The sequence below is a fragment of the Tympanuchus pallidicinctus genome, unplaced genomic scaffold (assembly GCF_026119805.1).
Source record: "Tympanuchus pallidicinctus isolate F22 unplaced genomic scaffold, pur_lepc_1.0 scaffold1, whole genome shotgun sequence".
NCBI lineage: Eukaryota > Metazoa > Chordata > Aves > Galliformes > Phasianidae > Tympanuchus > Tympanuchus pallidicinctus.
The window spans coordinates 33,978,460-33,998,906 of NW_026294618.1; the positions used below are offsets into that span (position 1 = coordinate 33,978,460).

Genomic DNA, 20,447 nt, shown 5'->3' on the forward strand with positions numbered 1-20,447 from the left:
CAGAGGCTTCTCTTGGCTTAAATTTTACAGTGCAGCTTAATTTGATCTTCTCTTTTTTGTTTGATAGTGTGTAGCACATTCTATACAACCCTTTCATAAAATGTTCTTGCAAGGTTAAGAGCCGTAGCGAAGTAGTCCTTATTGATTGCTAGATTTATACCTGAGAAGCCTGCAGGCAGCATACTGTGAGCTGTATGATGATTTTAATGTGAGGGTGGCATTTGCATGGATACAATTTCCATGACTTCATAACCAAGCTACTGTTTTCTAACCAAGCACACAATGGGAATTATTCAAGAGAAAAAGAAAGATATTATAGTTCTTTCAAAAATTGTACTTTGGAAGCAGGTAATCTCTCTCTTATTCCTGTATTTAGTTTGTGATACTATTGATACTACAATGTGTTTTCAGAAAAATGCATTTTCTCTGTGGAACTGTTTCTTAAAAATATGTTCTTTTAAATACTATTTTCAGCAGGCAAAGCACACAAGTAATTTTATTTTGACAGTCTAAGTCATAATGCTTTTGTATCATTCATTCAACAACAAATATCTTAATGGACCTTTTAATGTAACAACATTTAAATAATTTCACTACCTAGTACAGCACTACCAACACTGATCTAATTTTGGGCAATATTAGAATACTTTAAGCTGTTCCACAAGGATCAAGAAATCTTGTATACATGCTTGAAGCTGTGTGCAGTACAAAGCTGAGCAATACTGTGTGATCTTGAAAATTATCCTGAAAATCAATTGTTCTGACTTTTCAATTACACTGGAATGTTTTTTGGCAGACAGATACACATGCTAATTTTTTTTTTAATAAAAGAAAAGGAAATTATAATGTCAAAAAAGAGCTTGAAATGTCCAATGCTTGTAAAAGCCGGCCTTGGATGATGCAGCCAGATGATGGGAAGATCATCATCAACAAGCTATGCACATCACTAAGTACCATATACTAGCTGTCTACCCAACCTAACATGTTGGGGTTGAAGTGCCAGCAGTTACTTGATGGCTTCTTGAACTTTGAACCACCTCAGTACTGATAAAGTATTGATCTTCCTCATTTTCCCCTCGTCTGCTGGTGCCTAGTCACTCTTCTCAAGGATTTCACTTTTTCAAGCATCACACAAATGTCATCTCGCTCTTCAGGGAGGCTACAAGTACTCCCACTTCGGTGTGGAGAACAATAAGATGTTTAACGTCCCTCTTCCTGGCTCTTAGCAATTAAACATGTTTCCTCTTTGCTGATGCTAATAAATGGTCTGACAAACTTTTGGCAGAGTGGCACATTGTCTGAAAACTGTTCATCCGGCTTTTCTCTCATTCTTTGCAATGTAATCAAGGAAGCACCATCAAGAAGCACTCAAGAGGAGAGTGAACACCAAATAAGAGAAGATTACTGGAAAAGTGTGGAGCTGTTGTAGGCACTATGCCGATCTCCCTTACTTTTACATGATGCTTTCTCTTGAATCTGCCTCTCGGAGAACTTCAGCACTTACTTTTCTAGGCACTTCAAGATTTACAGGCTAAGATGAAGATCTTTTAGTCTGGGAGCCAGGAGCAAATAGAAAACCGTAGAGATGCGTAGTGTCTGGAGGGATAGCACAACCCCCCTGTCATGAGCTAACAGCAGTGGGACAGAAGGGGAGAAACTTTCCTACCAGCAAGGAGGGCCTCCCTCCAAGCTCCCATTCTTGACACAATGCAAGTCCCCTGCCAGCTCCATGTGGGAGTGTAGGACAGGATCTTTACTCTCCACCCCAGCAGCATATTCACACCAACACTCACCAGGAGAGAAGGAATGTCCAACTCCGTTGGCTCCACGTGGCATGGTAACCTGCTGGTAGATCCTGGATGCTGAGGTGTTTGTGGTGGAAGTGCTTGTGGGCAGGGGACTGAGAAGTTCCAGGAATGGTTTCCCGTGAGCAAGACAAAGCTGAGCTCAATTTCTTCTACATGCATGCTCCTAAAAATGAATTTAAAGAAGTTGTCCAGAAGCTTTACACCTGCTGATTTAAAGAAATCAAGTTACTGTAAGCCCTGATATGGTTGGTTTTGCTATTTCCCTCAATACCCAGCAGAAACTAAGCATAGGAGCTGGGATTCAGATGTCTAAGATTAATGGAGTTGCTCAGGTATCGAAGCAGTGACAAAATGGAAGGTTCTTCCTAGCAGAAAAAGTAATTAGCCCCTTTCAGATCTTCAATTTGACACTAGCTCAGCATCAATTATTCTCCACTGGGAATGTTACATCTTAACAGGGCTCACTGTAATATCATCTTTTCTCAGTAGTAATCGGAAGATAGAAGGCCTCTTCAAATCATTGTCTTGCTGCACTGAGACTTTTAACATTTCAGCCTCCTACTTATCAGCTGATACAGCTTGCATTGACTTCAGTGCCTGAACAATTCCAGTATTCTCAAGTGTTTGGAAGTCAGCTCTTCCCTGCCTACTCCCACCCCACCAAATTTTGGCAATAGTCTGCAGAGAAAAGCAGCAATATTTCTGAGAAAAAAGGTATTGTTACACTTGAAGTTAAAATCCTCAGGGTGAAGAAAACATGTCAAAATAATTTGGTGAATCTGTGAGGTTGGGTTTGGGGTGAGAAAAGGTAGCTCCACTGTGTTCATTTCAGCTTAATAAGGAAATCTTCTCAGCCCTGGGTCTCTCAGCTCCTTCAGGTCAAAACAGATCTTCAGAAAGCACTGTGTCATCCTTGGGTGCTTCCAGCTATGGGAAACTGGAAAACGTAAAAGTGCACAAGTGAAAAGTACAGTGTATTTTTAAAAGCTGATCTGCTGTCATGGTGCACACTTCCTCAAGAATTTTCGAGAGCCTGGTACACTCTGTGCCATTTTATTTTCTCTGGCCAAGGAGATCCTTCATCTGCAGGACAATTCATAGCACTACCTCACAGCCAGTTGCTCTTCGTTGCCTTACTCAAGTCATACTTCTGTTGGATTGCTCTCTTCCATTTTCTCATCTAACATCCAAAATCCCATGTCCAGTATAACATAGTGTGTTTGAGGCTGTTAGAACATGGTTAAGGTGACTCAACTGTGCAGCTGTGTGACTGAATCCCTCAAATAGTTCTGATAATCAGCCTCTGTGCACAACTCCAAGTTATTCTGAGTAGAGGACTGCTGCAAATAAGGAGAAAAAGAAGAAAATAAATTATAAGCGACCTCCTTTTCTGTGCCTCCAGATTGGGACACTCTGTGGGTAAACATCTCTGAGTAAATCTGTTCTAAATTAAACAAATCACTGGCTTTGGTGGGCATAATAAGAGTCTGGCAATAAAAGCTATTTAAAATCCCGTGGAGACACTGAAGCCCTAATCCGGAGTACAGCAGTCCTAGCGTGTGCTGTTGCCAGCAGACCTGACAGATGTGTGCTGCTCTGTTGTTCACTGCCCAGAGCAGAGTGCCAGCACTCCACTCCTATGATACCTTGGGTTGCAGTGGTGCAGTGCAGTTATGTCACTATTGGGACACAGGGATGAGGCGTGCTGAGAGCACCACAGCTGGACAGTATGCAGTTCAGAGCAGGGATGCTGGGAAGGGTCAGGAAGCTGGGTATTGCTGAAGGACTCGCAAGAGCTGCTGGGCTCAGTGGGGAAGCTGTGCTGCTCTGCACAAGCAGAGGGCTCCTGTGGAGATGTTTGCTGCTGGGGCTGGTACCCAGCCAGCTCTGTTGCCACAGGGCCCTTGCTGAAATTAAAAGATCCATTTGAAACCAGTTGTGCTGAGTGTTTTAACTTGATTGTTTGAAGCATTTCTAATAATTGCATTGTAAACCTCATCGTCATTTATGAGTTTCTCTTTGCAAAATGTTAACAATCTCAGGTCACCTTTGAGATGGAAGCATCTTAGCATTTGTTGCAAAAGCTTTTCAAGAGTAATTCAAGCCTTACTTTGTCACCAGATCATTTCATGCACTAATGCATTGGGAGTGTCAAACTGTGCTGATAATAGTGGAGTTTTCCTTCTGCTTCTGCTTATTCCTGCTCAGATACAATTAAGGCAAGAAGTGTCTTAGGGGTGCCTGATCACATGCATTAAATTAGTTCCCCTTTTATCTCCTGTGGCAAATGCATTTAGAACTGTAAGGTCTCTGGAGAAAGGCTTCTATCTGTTAGGGCAGCACCTCACCAGCTTGGCTCATGGCCTCAGCTCCTGAATGTTGGCCGGTGGTTGTGGAGGGCAGTTTACTGGGAGCTGAATATGCATCTAATCTTCAGCATGAGATCAGCCCCAGAAACTGCCTCTGGGAGGATTGCTCTATTTCGTGGTAGGCCTCTGCTCTAGGCTTTCTGAACTTATATTTGTACTGCAGCAAGATTCCAATCCAGCAAAGTCCTGGAAAAAAACTGAGACTAGGGGATTTAAAACTTTTGTTGATACTCCCAACATTTGCTAACAGATGGATGTCTTTTCCGCTGGCTTCCAAGAGCTGTAAGAGAGCATATGGGGTTGAAATCAAGAGGACAGTGTGTTTGTCTATCAGTGAACCTGAGGCAGTGTGACACCAAAGCTGCCACCTGGCACAGGGAAGAGCAAGGCATCTTACACAAGATTCTGCTGAGAACATCCAGGATATGCAGGAGGACAACCCTAGGGCAGAATTCCCTCCTAAGTATATTTTGCAATGCGCTAATGAGGAGGTGGAAGGATTTAGCAATATTTAATGGGGCCCTGATCATGCCTGAGGCATCCGAAAGATAAATTCAATCATTCTCTGAAGGCTGCAGTATGCCAGAGACCAGGTACTCCTGTTGCAAGGTGACTTGATCCCAGGCTACCTAACAAGTAGTCATTTCAGTTATTCCCACCATACAGATGGAGGAATTTAGGCAGTGCCCTTTGCAAGCTGATCACCCCTGCAAATTAAACTGATTTTGACTGTGCATCTGAGAGTACCCAATGTAAGATCTTCTCAGATGAAGAGTCAGTGGTGAGTATCAAACCACTCCTTCACTACATCAGTTTCAGGCACAGGTTTATAATTTGACCCTGTGTAATCCATCAGAGTTTATCTATCTTAGCTAACAATGACCTTCTACATGAATATATAAAAGTTTAATGCTTTTCCATTTTCTGTGTGCCCATAAATTAAATATATTCAGTAGAAGACTGGGGATATATAAGTGAAAGGAATCAGCTCCCTGCCCTTTTAGGCTGACAAAAAATCGTAGCAGACTATAACTAAAAAGTAGTCATAACTTGTGAGTCACAAAAGACTCAAGGGTGAACGCAATTAGAAAAAGAGAATTAATGGTATATTGTCTGGGTATGTCTGAACTGCAGGCAGACACCGAAGCATCAATAACTCATAGCAAGAGAGGTTGCTGTTGTTTTTCAGGTATTTTTTTTTCAGACTACTTTAACATCTTATGCAAAAATAATTTGAAATAGCTTCTGGTTATTTCCATGGAAAATACATAGCCAAAATTTGTTGCTGTAAACATATATTCATGAGGAAGACAGAGTAATGTTCTGTGCTAATCATAGTGTTGAATTGTCAGTGTCATCAGAAGATGTATAAAGTACCTAAAAATGGCTTTTCTATTGTTTACATGATTTTGTTTTAACACTAGTTCTCCCATGATAGCAGAATATCTGACACAGTTGTCTCATTACCAGTTTCAGCAGAGATCTGGACTGGAATAAACAGCCAATATAATAATGCTGCACAAGGGTGCAGGGATGAAGATATGACAAGCCATAGTAAGATCAGTAGTATAGCAGCATCATTAACCTTTTTTTTTGTAGCTGCACTAAATTTTCCGCAGACAAGAGCATTAGTGATTTTAACTTTGATTGAGAACTGCTATTATCCACTCACAGCGTGTGGGAGCAAACAGGCACTTGGATAAATCATAAAAAAGAAAACCACTTAGCAAGTTGCTTTCCTCAATAACACCTTTTTCTGGAGGTTCAAGGCTGAGTGCTGTAGGGAGAGTGTGTGTGAAGAGAAAAGCAAGGCTGCAACAGCCCACTGCAGGTGCTCAAGGTCAGCCCCTCTCACTGGAGACCGTGAGGTCATATTTGGCTCGGAAAGTATTCTGATATGTTTCTAAAAAATTAAGTAATTAAATATTTCAGAGAGTGAAAGTCATCAGGATTCTAATGCAGTGTTAATGGGGTCTTTCAGGAATCTCAAAGATCAGCTTCAAGAATGACAGAACTCAAGCCATTAGCAAGCTCATCCAAAAGTAGCCATCCATCAGAGGTGAGTGTCTCCACATCCCGGCTGCAGAGGAATGTGAGGAGCAGCACTATGTTCCTGCTTGCAGCTGCTGCAGGAGACGTGAAACTCATGCCAATAACCATCTGAATTCCCTCCTTGTCCTGCTGTGGACAAGGGTATGTTTGCCCAGCAATGGGTGAAGCTGGCAGTGACTCCACCAGCCCAAGGACACGGACAGCATTGAGGCAGCAGTCCATGGGAGATAATCCTCTCCACAAGTGGTGCTAGATGAGAAACAGATCAGTCTACTTGGTCATATGGAATACCTCTCACATTGTCTTTGAGAGGAAGAGCTGATGATGGACTGTCCACAAAACAACACCATTTTGGATTGGGTATTTTTTTAAAAAGGGCCAAGTAGTGCCAGTGTGACACAAGAGGACGAGGAGTAAAGCCTCTAGCTCCTTCTCCACTGCTCATCACCTTCTGCAGTTCTCATCTCCGTGAGACAGCCTGCAGGTACACGGCTGTGTTTGAATGGGACAAAGCATGGTGGGAAAAAGGCAATTCCATTCACCTCATTGAAGGCTGGGATAGACTCCAGAATGAATTCCTCCTGGTAACTCCTACTCGGATGTATATTCTACCAAAACCCATGGAAAGGACCAGAAGCACAGGATTTTCTGCCCCTCTATGGTGCAGAAACCAGCAATAAATTAATTTGATTACAAGGCCTCATATATTAATAGAACATATTAAACTGTCGTTTGTATTTCAGTGTATACAATTTGCTACAGCAACCTACATCCATCCGAGGTACTTCAGCTTCACTTTCACAACTCGTGGGGCACTGAGAGATGCTCCCCAAGCTGAGGAGTCCATGTGTCACCAGCACCTTGGTACCAACAGAGTGGTATGATGCCTTCAGAGCATTCCACAATTCCTTCAGCACATACTGAGCATCTGAAGCCACAGTGGGGAGAGGCAGGAGGTATCCCTGAGGCTGACTGTCCCCACAAAGAACAAGTGACCGCCTTTGGGGCAAGAACTTGGGGAGTGGTTGAGCTGCACAGCATGTTGGAGCACAGGTCCAGACATATCCTCCTGTCCCATTTTGTAGTTTGGGAGTGATTCACTACCCTGGCAATCCATTCTGCTGCCCATGCCCCAAGAAGGGGCTTAGTGCCAAAGCAGGGATCCCCAAGTCTCCCCCAGAATGGTGAGATGTGACTTCTTGCCACATTTTCTCTTGCTTCTGTTAGTGGACTGCAATTAGAAGAGGTGTGGTACCGGTGCTGCTATCATCAATTTACCTTGATTTTCAGGTATTTCTGGTTTTCAGGTATTTCTATAAAACTTTACAATGTAGATAAGGATTTCCTTTTTAAATTAGTATGGGGTGGGATGATGCATGTATTTTCTTCTCATTTTCTTATCACAGTCTTGTAAGTTTGGCCTCCAGAGTTCATTTAATTCAGCTGCCTTTAACAAGCATCAAATACAGGTTATCTACCTGCAAGCATGTTGTGCAGTGTGAGGGATCATGTGGAATTATGATGATCCTCATGTATCATTCCTGGGAAAGTGAGCAGCTGAGACGCCACCAAGAATGCTACAAAAAAATTAAAGGAGAATGGGGGATAGCCACCACATAGCATCACATTGTGCTCCACACCCCTATCAGAAGCATGTTTTCTCACTTGCAGATTTGATTATTGGCTCCTAGATCACAGCAGGGTCTTGTTTCCTTCTGATGCTTTTGGGCTTGGTATGGAAAGTGAAAACTGAGAAGGACATATTACAGAATTTAAGTTGGATTTTTTTCTAAATACACATAAGAAACTTGGGGTTGAGAGGGGAAGGAATGAGGGCTTCAATCCACTTTCTAGAGTCTGATCTTGAGTCAGTTGTCAGTGATTGTTGGACCAATTTGGGGGATATTGTGTTTTAGTAGTGAGTTCCTGGAGCTACTATGCCCTGCAAATGAGATAATCTTGCAATTACATTTTCTCATTTGTAGTGGTAGTCACTATAATGCACTCTTGTGCATTACCTGCATTGTCTGGCAGTCACTGAATGAGACTAAATGAAACCAGCGTCTCTGAAGATACCTGAAAGTTTCATTAATCCTCTTAAGTAGAGGAATGATGTTTTGTGTTCCATAACTGTAGACATGTTTGCTTGTGTGTCATCGGTCTTTGGCAGCAAAGATGTCAAAAGTGATAGGACAAAGAGTTTCCCTTACAAGTCAAAGCTTCATAGAGCTTTTGCTTGTAATGTCACAACACAGCAATAACCACAAGAGGTGTTTTCTGGTTGCATTTCACAAATGCAGACCACATCTACACAAAGAGAAATGGATACATGAAGTTTGTGGTTAAAAAAAGAAAAAAGAAACAAAAGGAAAAGAAATGCAGTGTTAAAATTATGCTACAATGTTACTCCCTTTGGATTTTTCCATTATTAATCTTTCACTGTGTACATTAGTACTGGGATTTGAGGTCAGAACTAATGGTTCTGGCATACTGACACAGAGCAGGTGTGTAGGCTGAAGACCGTTTTTGCTTTTCAAGCTTTCTGACTTAGCACTTCTGTGCTGTGCTGTCCAAGGCAATGGTACTGTTAAGGGGCAAGAGTCAACATCTGATGATGAAGGTTGTTACTGTGGGCCAGGTCTCATTTCCTGTTGCTCAGCTCTCACCCTCTGAAGCTACTTTCATTTCCCTCATGAGCTGAGAATTCCCATGTATCAGCTTACATGCAACTTGTTTCAAGTCTGAGCAAGAGGACTATCAGCTCCTGCTGCTTTGCTGATAGGGGAGAAGCTTTGTTTCTCCCACCCGGTGCAGGCACTTGCACAGCTCAGAAATAATGGAAGGCAGTAAGGATAAATTGCCGTCTAGAGAAGCTGTCTTGTCTTTGACTCCTGAAGGAGATTAGGGAGCATGCTCGGACTAGAGGTTTAAGACAGATCTTGCTAAAGGTTGGCAGGAGGTAATGGTAGGAAGTATTCTATATGCCCATTATAAAGCCCAGCAGTGACCTTAATGCTGGGACCAAAATTGTTCACTGCATGCTTGTTGCTATAGCTCTCACTGGCCAGACCTCCTGAATGCTGATAATCATGAGCTAGAGCAGTGGAAGCACAAAACCTGGCCTTTGGTTTAGCTCTTCCAGGAGCTCTTTGTGTGACTGCAGAAGGCACTTCACCTCTCTGCAGCTTAGCTTGTCAATCTTTAAAATGAAATCCTGGTTCTGTTCTGCACCCAGTCACAACTCTCAGAGCAGTCATTCACCTCAGTGATACTGTGAGTGTTGAGGAACGCTCCTGCTCCTTGCTAAGCATCAGATGTTTCTCTTCGTATATATCTTCATAAACAATTTCTTCATATATAATTCATATATAATCTTCATATATGATTTGGTGGTGGTTTGGACGTCTAGGTCATGATACTAGACAGCCAAATCCTGTAAGACTCACTTGTTACCCTGGCCTGATGATATAGAGGCCCGGACAGGCAGACTGCTCATTCCTAACCAGTTGCCAGAAACCAGTCCCAGACCAAGCAAGACTGAACTCTTTCCTAGTTCTCACAGTTGTGGTGTTTGTGACTGGAAGGCAAAAATCCAACCCTCACTAAGTTTTTGAGGAATATTGTTTATACATTTTCATGGTAATTGCATGTGTACAGTTCTACCCAAGCATGTATATGTAGCTTCCTGAAGTAGGTATTTGGTAATGTGAATGAGACATACGCTTGTCATCCTCTACCTCCTCATCACCTCCTTCATTTTCTGAGGCAGAGTAAATCAAGGCTTTGCTTGTGGTGATAATTAAAGCACTCTGGTTTATTCCAGAATTTAATATTGTTTTTAATGAGAAAAACAGATTTGAAATGCACACAGTAGGTAAGAAATGCATCCTGCCTTTAAAATCAGTCTTCTGTCACTGAGGCAGGCACAAGGGGGGGAGCAGTAGAGGGGATCCTAGTTGATTTTTTTCGGGGGGGGGAAGGGTGTTGATTGTGTCTGACCCTTCCCTTGATAGAACAATATTAAGACTTCGTATTCATTATGCCTATTAGCTGCTGCAGCAGAACCCTACCAAGGAAGGACAAGCACTACCTGAGGACTGTTCTGTTTAACAGAGAGGGCATGATGTGTTAGTAGTCATAGGATGTTTTGAGTGTACCCACAGTCGTTTGTACTCAGTATAAGCAATCTACCAAACAGGGGAAATGAAAGTATGGGGTATAAAGTACATACCTGAAAAATGTTTGACTTCCCAGGGCACTTCCCTGAGAATTAGAGATGAATATGGTCCTTCCTGTCTGTTTTTCTCCCTCTCCAGCAAACACACAAACATCTGCTGTTATAATATAAGTTACTTGCAGAGGAGTTTGGCTCTTCACATTTTATTACACCTGTTAAAAGACAGCTCAATCTTTACAGTGTATGAACTTTCATAATTAGTCTGTATTTATATTGTATTTGTGGGTTAATTATATTGTACTTATGGGTTTTGATGGCTAATTACCACTAATTCATATAATGACTTGTCTGAAATGCTTGATGCTCAGTCAGTTTCATAATGCTATGTTTTACTTATCTTGTATTTACATGGTAATTGCTCCAGACACGTAGTTGTAGTGCCAGCTACTTGAGCTTAGAAAAGTTTCCAAAAGCAAAGATATGGCTGAATTGTCCCAGGCAATGGACAAAATAGAGCATGCTAGTTTGGTTGTAGGTATAGTAATTGTGTCAGAGAAAAAGTATTACTTTGTGTGAAAGCTTCATCTTTCCAGTTATGCCAGGACCCTGAAGAACTTAGCTGCAGTATCACAACTGTCACTGTACTATAGGGGTAACCGAAAAATCATCCACGTGTGCTGTTAGCTCAGCGAGTGTCTAGCACTGGTCTGTCAGTTTCCATTGCTTCCACCACCAATAGCAAAGTTCAGAAACAAAAGCAGTAAGTTCTGCTGCTTCTGTATAACTCTATTCCGTAAACGTGCAGCCTTTGCCACAGTGCTCCAGTGTAGGAAACCCAACCTCTGCTGCACTGTGCTTGGCAAATATGATGAAAACCTGCCTTCTCACAAGGTTTCAGGGCCATTTCCCGTAACTGTGAGAACTTCCACTGCAGCAATGCCATATTAAGCAGGAGCCCACCCTTGACCTGTTGGGTGTTGCGCACCACATGAGGCATCAGTAATCAATTTCTCCCACATCCTCATTTGCAGTGAGGATGCTGGCTGGTTTGAAACCCCATACTTGCAGCCCAGTCCCACTGGCAGTCCCATGCCTCTAGCCCAATGCTTTCACCATCAAGAGATGTTTTTCTACAGTTGCCTTCTGCTGTGATAAAACTACTTGTTCAGTCACACCCAGTTTTCCTTCCAAAGGAAGTCTGAAGCCATTGTGTGAGTCATCTCCCTTAATTCATCAGCCAGAAATTGGGCATATATTCCCTAAGGCTTCATCTCAAATCTTTTGCTTGCAGTAGAAACTTCTATTGATTTCAGAGGGTCTCAGATCGAGCTTCAGTGTTCTTTATGCACTAAATTTTAGTCTGCCTAATATCTTCATTTGGGCCATTATGAATTGCAGAACAGCTATATACAAAATCAAGTCATGTGGAGATCAAATAAACCCTATCGACATCAGCCTCCTGACAGAATAGCAGCAAGAAACAAATGATGACTTGAAAAACAATGCATGTACAGTGACATTTAGCTCGAATAAAGTGATTGTCTCCATACAAATACAAATAGCACCATTTCCCCAGAGCTGAACAGATATATCCATCAGCAAATATTTCTTTGACATGTCTCTAAGTAGCAAAATGAGAAATTGAGATGGAAAATCCATTCACAGGTGAGAATTCAGTTTTGATTTTCCTTACTTTTTTTTCCTGTTCATTTCTAAGATTTCAACAAGCTTTCTTTTCTAGCCAGCAGTTGAAATGTAAAGTAACAAAATTGTGACAAACCATGAAGTAATAGCCGCTAGCCAGAAGTCTCCCAAACCCACCACTCACATTGTGCTACACCGAAGGATCTAAGCCTGCAGTCATTCCTCAGATAGAAAATTTACAGCATCCAAGGAACTTAGAACCCTCATGGGTGTTTTCAGAAAGGATTTATGCATCCAGCAGCCATGTTTGATCTTTGCATGAGAGCTAGGGTTTGTGTGGACCAGGGTTTATTTTCAGTGGGAGTTCAGTGATATTGACATCTTTAATAATGGGGTTGTACCTCTGTGAGAGTAAGCTCTTCAGTGTTGGCAGCAAGTGGGCCTGTTATGGATGTCCCTGCTGGAGCAGATGTTGAGCCAGGTAGATCCAGAGGGCCCTGCCAGGCTCAGCCTTCATGTGATTCTGTTTCTATGAATGAGGGCCCAGACTCAGATCCTTCAGGAAGGATAGATAAGACTGAGAGAAGGTGGCGGGGCAACAACTGTTCACCACAGCCAACAACTGTGCAAGTCTTAAGAAGGTATTTACATTCTCTTTAAGAAAGACTAGAAAATGAAGCAGAATTTCAGACAGGTGCCAAGAGATAAGCTGAGTTTGTCAGTGCGTTGTGCTGCTGCTGTATTTCCAGCACTGAAGCAGCATTTGGCCATTAGAAGCTGCAAGAGGATTCTATCCTGTTGTCCTTACAACAGCCTGTGTATGCTATATGTGAAGCGTTAGGCTTGCAAACAGCATCAGAAGCTTCAACTCAAAGACAGTAAAAATAAGGATTGCCATCTGGGGAGAACATCCAGCTATAGTTCCTCCAGTAACTTTTCCTGGCTGTATTGGATGTAGTCCTCTTATGCCTCAGGGAGGTTCTCAAGTTGTTCTAGTGTAGTGCTTTAATAGTTTGTAAATTAAGCACATTTATTTTCAATGAGGGATGTTTTAAAAATACTTTTGCCTCAAATAATTTTTTCCTAGCAAAAATGGCTTTATTTTACACTGCATTACTTCTGTTTGAACAGAAGAGGAATGGAAGGACAGTGACAACTATGTGGTTCTGCTTCTAGTTGTAAAACAAACAAAATGTTGCGTTAGTTCAAAAGATACCAACCTTTAAAATAGCCGTTTAAAAACTTACAATTACTGATAGTTCTTCCATTCTCTACACAAATGGCTAAGTCAGGAATTAAGAGAAAAAAAGAGTAAATCATTGATCAAAAGAGGCTTTGATTACTGGGTTTTCTTTTTGTAAGCCCATTTAAAGGGAAAAAAAAAAAAATATTGCTTAGAGAGATTAAACTGTTAGTGACCAAGGAGACACTGGAATATTTTATCTCTGGATCTATGTTTTGAGCAAGAGGGCTCCCTTCAAGTCGTCCAGCACCTTGATGTTTTATGTTCTATTTCCTTAAAGCAACAAGAAACAATTTAGTCTCTTCCCAGTAAGTAAAGGGGAACTCTTCCAGTGGACTTCAGTTTCATGACAGCATGGCCCCTACAGTTAGAATTTCTGGTTGTGGTTTTTGAAGCTGAATGTGCCTGTGTTCCTTTAGGCTTTGGGAAAATAAATGGGTCTTGATAAGGATGGGGCTGCATCTTAGCTGCTGCTTCTCTGAGGAGAGATGTAGATGCTGGGAATGGCATGCTTGTCTTCCTTCCTCTCTATGAATTACACTTAGCTGACAGTGTCTCACACAGCACCTTATTATCCAAGCTGTCCTCCCACCTGTATTGTATCTGATTGTGGGTCTTAGTCATGCAGTCAATGAATAAGCAGTCTGAATGGAAGCTTGAGCTGTAGGAGGAAGGGTTGTGGAGGGCCCCATGCATCCGCCAGTGCTCAGCATGGAAGTTCTTTCCTTCTGTGTATGTATGTGCTTCTGAGTCATTCAGTAAAACCATTCAGGGATCAATGCCATGGTCAATCCTATAAAACAAAGCATGCTACAACATTTAAGCAGCATTAAAAGTTTGGTTAAACAGGGAGGGAATGTTGAAAACCCAGCTTCTTTTAAAGCATGCACAAAGGGACGTGAAATAGCAAATTCAGAGAAAAGACTGCTTTAGTGATGAAAAACATTTGGAATTGTAAAGTTGAGTAAGACAGCCTGGTTTTGTCAAAAAATGATAAATTAATCAGAGAACAACTTGTCTATGTGAGAACTAAGCATGAAGATTGCAGGAGTCAGCAACCTTTCCAGATCAGATTTTTTCTTTCCCAGACAAAGGTTAAGTGTGCAGGTTACATGTCTCCTGGCTGTCGCTATCTACTAAAATAGGAAATCTGTGGGGCTCAAGAGTCCCTTTTTGCACTGGGGCAAGGTCTGTTTATAAGCACAGCTCTGAAGGCTGCTGCTGTGGGCTGGTGTGCCTCTGCTAATGTGCCCCATGCACCAGGGAAGGGCTGGCCAGGTATTTTTCATCAGGTTAGCTCACATGACAAGGCTGTATCTCGCCATTTACACTGACTTTTACTTCCTCAGTGCTGCTTGTCATGCCAAACAGCAGCTCCAAACATCCATAACTCATCTCTGAAGAAAGCAGAGACATAAGGAGGTCTTTCTGCCACAGATTAATGTGAAAGGCAGCACTTGTGTGTTTTGGCAACAGTTGTACAAGAGATTATTACAAATTCATGATTTAACAAAGACATACTGATTTATTGCTGCCAAAGGGACAGAGAAGTATCATAATTGCACAATGCCTTAATTGCTTAAAGGAAATGCAAAACTGTGGCTATAAAGGAACTAACCCTCCTGCACACGTGTGTTCACATGCACACATGCCATGACAGTTGCCCTTGTTCTCTCCAAGGGATGCTATTCCATTTCTTAAGAAACAGTGAGAGATTCAGTGGCCAAGAAGTTGGTATCAGCCCACCTGCCAGTCTGTGGAAAATGCAGAGTATTCTGCCCCAAGACTAAATGTTCTTTTGCTGAGAAGGTAGAGGAGCAGGCATGGACATTACCATCTCACAGCTTACACCTACCCAACTGTTTTTAGGGAACAATTAATCATCCTCTTCTCCTCTTCTCCCTCTCAGAGAGCACTCAGTGCCATTACTGACAATCAGCTAATATGCAGTGTGATTGATTCCCTTTTGGGGGAACTCAAATGAGTTTCTCCCACCACACCAGTAACATCAGTCTTGGTGTGAGATGACTGACAGCCTGAAGGAATACAATTGCAAACCATAAGCAGGCAGTCCTTTTAGTGAAAGCACTTCAAATAAGATAACCACGTTATGAATGTCTCTTCCAAGAACTGAATTGTAAAACCACAATCGATTACTACAGTGTTAGTAACACTATAAATATAGCAACCAGATGGTCCCTTACCCTAGTCAAGGGCTGCCAGGTACCATGAAGGACAGGTAGAAACAAGAATTAAAATACAACATCTACAATATGCGTGACCACAATAACGCTCACATTTTTAAAGGTTAATAAGAAGAGGCATTTAAAACCTGTCCTATACAAATAACCAAGGTCAACCACTGATGTCTTCTAGCAAAGCCACTCCCCATTTTAAAACTCTACCTATTTTCTGGGCCAGGATATATCACAAAAAGCAAAGAGACGAAAGCTGGATGTCTCACCTGGGAGCATGCTCTGAATCCTGGATGCCTTCTCTTTGCTTGTCGTGTATGAACCCAGGAGCTCAGCACTGCTGGTCTGTTCCAAGGACAGGATTTAAGATATTGTGGAAGCCTTCAGCCCGACATCTCCAGACTTTTCAGCATTTCAGTATACTTCCTTAATAATATTTATCTAATACAGCTTTTATTTGTGCTATTTATACTGTCTGAATTTCTAAGGGTTCATTTCCTATAAAGAGCACGGGAATTAATTCTCTTCAGTGCTGGTCTTTGGCATGAAGGATGTGCCAGTCCAGGCTGTGGCCCCTACAGGCAAGTCTTCTGCGGGGAGGATGCTTTGTTTACTTTTTCCCTGTCTTTAATTATTGCAGTTGTTTTCCAAGGAAAAAAAAATCATCCCTGCTGAGCAGTGAGCAGACCTTGAAAAACAAACTTTTCCTTTGTCCTTATGGAAACCCCAGCATCAGATCTGATCAAGTATGATGGATTTCGCTTAAAGACAAAAGTTCATCAAGGAAGAAAATAATCTGTTTTTTAGATTATCCTTGTCTTGCAGAGAGGGGGCAAAGCTCGGAAAGGATTTCCCAAAGGTTATTCCTGCATGAAAGGCTCTTCGCTTCCTTCTGGGTTAAGTACGTGTGTAGGCATTGCTCAGCAGAGAACATATGTGGCCATGCACCTCTGAGAGAAACACCAGGGCCAAAAATCTTCAGAGTTCTTAGGAATGTGAGGACAAGGAGGAAAATGCTGCTTACCTCAAGAAGTAATAGGAGCTCTCTTGTGTGTGGACCAGAACAACAGGCAGCTGTGAAGGAAGGGGGGTGCCTTGGTGTACCTTTGAGTAGCTTTGAGTTTGCTTGTTGGAATCTACTTCACTAGGGCACTAGCGAAGTAATTCTGCTGAGGAAAGTAGGAATTGCAATTGCATCTGTCTCATGCTTCAGAAGTGCAGAAAGGCCCTTTGCTTTACCCTCTGGTCAAAAATCAGGCATAGCCAGGGAGCAAACAAATGGAACCAAGATCTCACTGGATGCAGAAGACTTGTATGAAGAATCTGTGAAGGTTTGAGCTAAATTTTTGTCTTTTTGAAGTCTGAATGACCAAAACAGTGTTTTCAATGCAGTAACAACCTGAAAACTAATAGACTAATTTCCGCCTGGTTTCTCCAATCTGATATTTTCTCCAAGGCTAATCAGATTTTAAAGCAGTTTCTGAAGAGCAGAGTGTAGATGGAGGGAGCTTGCACTATGGGTGTATTCTACAAAGAGCAGCCTTTTTTCTAGTTTGTATTTTCAACCTCATACAGCTTTTGAACAGGAGTCCTTGTACACAGAACTAAGCAGCTGTCTAGTTACACATTCATAATTTCTCATTCATATTCTTGATTCCTTTTAACTTGCATGTGGAAATAGTCTCTCGGAGCCTAACCCAAGTCCTGCTGGTGTCAGTGAGTGTGGATTTTATTACCCCTCAAATTTAGCCATCTAAAATCAGATATGTATTCTAAGTGCAACTGTGGAAGAGCCACTTGCAGTCAAAGTCAAGAAAGATCAGCATTTCAAGGGCATGATTCCTACTATCTGCCTGAAAGATTTGTCTGGAGAGGGGACATGTATAGTTGTGGCAGCAGCTGTCTCAATCCAAGCTTATCAAGGGAGCCTGCACAACTAGCCTACAGGAATCCTCACTTTTAGATAAGTGAAGTCAAGGGAAAGAGTCTTATGAGTTCTTTTAATGGCAAAAGATTGAGGCTCTCTTCTACAACTTTTACAAGGGGATAAATTACAAACAAGAAAGCAACGTCCCAGAGGATGTCTCAAGTTGCATCCCACAGGTTGCTAACTTTGGCCTCAGTCAGTATTTGTGATGTAAGGAAAGGACTTTAGCACTTTCCCAAAATAAACTTCTGAAGAAAAATAAGCCTTTTTAAAGTTGTTTGTAAATTGCATCATAGTGTGCTGCCTGACAGGCAGGGCAATCTGATAGAAATCTCAAAGAAAAGGCAGGAGCTTTTCGTCTGTCTTCTCCAAAGATACACGCTGTGGGATATATGGAATATCAAGAATAATTAGACAAAACTATACAAGCTCCTTGCAACACTAATGTGCTCTGTAATTAAGTATTTGCCACAAAACTTTAAACATTGTTTGAAAGCTGCACGTTAAAGGTAACCTGAGTAATTTTTAAGTATTGTTTCCAATATATTAATAAAGACATGGATATGAAAAAGCAGAAAACTGTGAAATACTGACATGCCTATGCTGATGTAGGCTGCTCATTTTCTCCTTTCTAAAGATGATATATAGAAGTAATTGATCCCTCTCCTACAGCAATTAAAGTGAAAAAGGCAAATTTCCTGTGCTCTTCATCTGCTGGAGCCTGTTTAACAAGCAGGCAAAGAATTATATGCCAGTATCAATAATTCACAGAGGCTGCAGAAATGTTTTTTTGGAAGGAACCTCTGGAGGTCTAACATCCCACTTGCAGCAACACCCCCAGATTAAAAGGAGAAATAAAGCTGCAGGAAATACAGACAAAAATGTCCTTTAGAAATGAGAAATAAATGAATGCATAGAAAAAGAAGGAGAAAGGAGAGAAGAAAGAGGAAAAAGAAATCAGTTTTTAATAAGATGTGCTAATATTAGAAGTGTAGGATTTTTGCCAAAACCTTTTTTTTTTTTCTAGGTTCACTAACAGATGTGTTTTTATCTTCTAGGAAAATGATGAGCAGGAGGAAACCTGGAAGCTTTCTGCTGTGCTGTTGAATATGGAAATATAAAAACTTTTTTACCTGAAGTATCTCTGTCCCCCTTTCAAATGGACTACTTCTGAAGTTAGAACTACCTGCTACCCAAAGCAGCCACTTTTCCTTTCACTGTGCATCCTGGAGAGGAAAATGAATTTCACAAATTGTACCACTGAAGCCAGTGTGGCTGCAAAGCCAAAAACTGTAACTGAGAAGATGCTTGTCACCCTGACCTTGGCCACAATCACAACCCTGACTATGCTGCTGAACTCTGCTGTAATCGCAGCCATCTCCACAACCAAGAAGCTCCACCAGCCCGCAAATTATTTAATATGCTCGCTAGCTGTGACAGACCTTCTTGTTGCTGTCCTCGTCATGCCCTTGAGTATCACTTACATAATGATAGATAAGTGGACTTTGGGATACTTCATCTGTGAGATCTGGTTGAGCGTCGACATGACCTGTTGCACGTGTTCAATTCTTCACCTATGTGTTATTGCTCTGGACAGGTACTGGGCTATCACTGACGCCATCGAATATGCCAGGAAAAGAACAGCAAAAAGGGCTGGGTTGATGATAGTCACCGTGTGGACCATCTCCATTTTCATATCAATGCCCCCTTTGTTTTGGAGGAACCACCACAGTGTCAGCATCCCCAGTGAGTGTCGCATTCAGCACGACCACGTCATCTACACTATTTATTCCACATTTGGGGCATTCTACATACCCTTGACTTTGATCCTGATCCTGTACTACAGAATCTACCACGCTGCAAAGAGTCTCTACCAGAAGCGGGGCTCGAGCCGACATCTCAGCAACAGGAGCACCGACAGCCAAAACTCCTTCGCCAGCTGCAAGCTCACACAGACGTTCTGCGTCTCGGACTTTTCCACCTCTGACCCCACCACAGAGTTTGATAAAATTAATGCATCCGTGAGGATCCCCCCTTTTGAGAATGACTTGGACCTGGCTGGTGACAGGCAGCAGATCTCTACCACGCGGGAGCGAAAGGCTGCTCGCATCTTGGGACTGATTTTAGGGGCTTTCATTTTGTCCTGGTTACCCTTTTTCATCAAGGAGCTTCTCGTGGGCCTCCACCTTTGCATTGTCTCTCCAGAAGTAGCAGACTTCTTGACCTGGCTGGGATATGTCAACTCCCTCATCAATCCTTTGCTGTACACAAGCTTTAATGAAGATTTCAAGCTGGCCTTCAGAAAGCTCATTAGGTGTCGAGAACATACTTAAAAGCACTGGGAGACGATGACGATGACATGACTCCTGGCCTTAAGAACGAGCAAAATAATTTGACTGTTGTCATTTCCCTTGACAAAGGGGATTTTGATGTTTGCCTCTTTGCTTAACTCTCTTCAGCCAGTAATTTGTTCTGCTGTTTTTTTTACCACTGGTGTTATTCACGGTAAAAATTTGAAATAAATTTATTCTACAAAGGAATGGATTTTTTAGCAATGAAACAAACAAACAGACAAATAACAATAAGAAAATATTAGATATTCACATTTAAGGCATTTTGTGTAATCAATGATTCAAGAAGGAAACAACAGTATTCACATTTATTTTATACTTTTTTCATTTAAGAATCGAATGTCTAAGTGACGTGCACTGTAGTAATATGAAGGCTTGTAAGCTGAATCCAGAAATTCATGTTCAAAAATTAATAAACTTCATGGTCATAAACTTTACTGTGGCATTTTGAGAAAACTGTAACCGTTTTTTAGAAGGAAAATAAGCACCATTACAGCAGAATAACCCATTCTATTCTTATCCCCACCGAAATGCACTACCGAAACAGAAGGCAAAGTTCATTTAATTCTTTCTAAAAACAAATCTCATTTTGTACTCCAAAGTAATAATTTAAATGACCTTTTTTTTTTTTCCCCCAGTTTCCTGATTTATGTTAAAAGCGTTGGACAGAAACTGTGCAGT

The 20,447-nt window shown here is 41.7% G+C and overlaps 1 protein-coding gene across 1 annotated transcript; it reads left to right on the plus strand.

The window, feature by feature from the left end:
• The first annotated feature begins 6,161 nt into the window (after positions 1 to 6,161).
• Positions 6,162 to 20,238, plus strand: HTR1E (5-hydroxytryptamine receptor 1E). The gene is made up of 2 exons (XM_052694237.1): positions 6,162 to 7,519; positions 18,474 to 20,238. The coding sequence occupies exon 2, from the start codon at positions 18,654 to 18,656 to the stop codon at positions 19,746 to 19,748; it is 1,095 nt and encodes a 364-aa protein (XP_052550197.1). The 5' UTR covers positions 6,162 to 7,519; positions 18,474 to 18,653; the 3' UTR covers positions 19,749 to 20,238.
• The last annotated feature ends 209 nt before the right edge of the window (positions 20,239 to 20,447 follow it).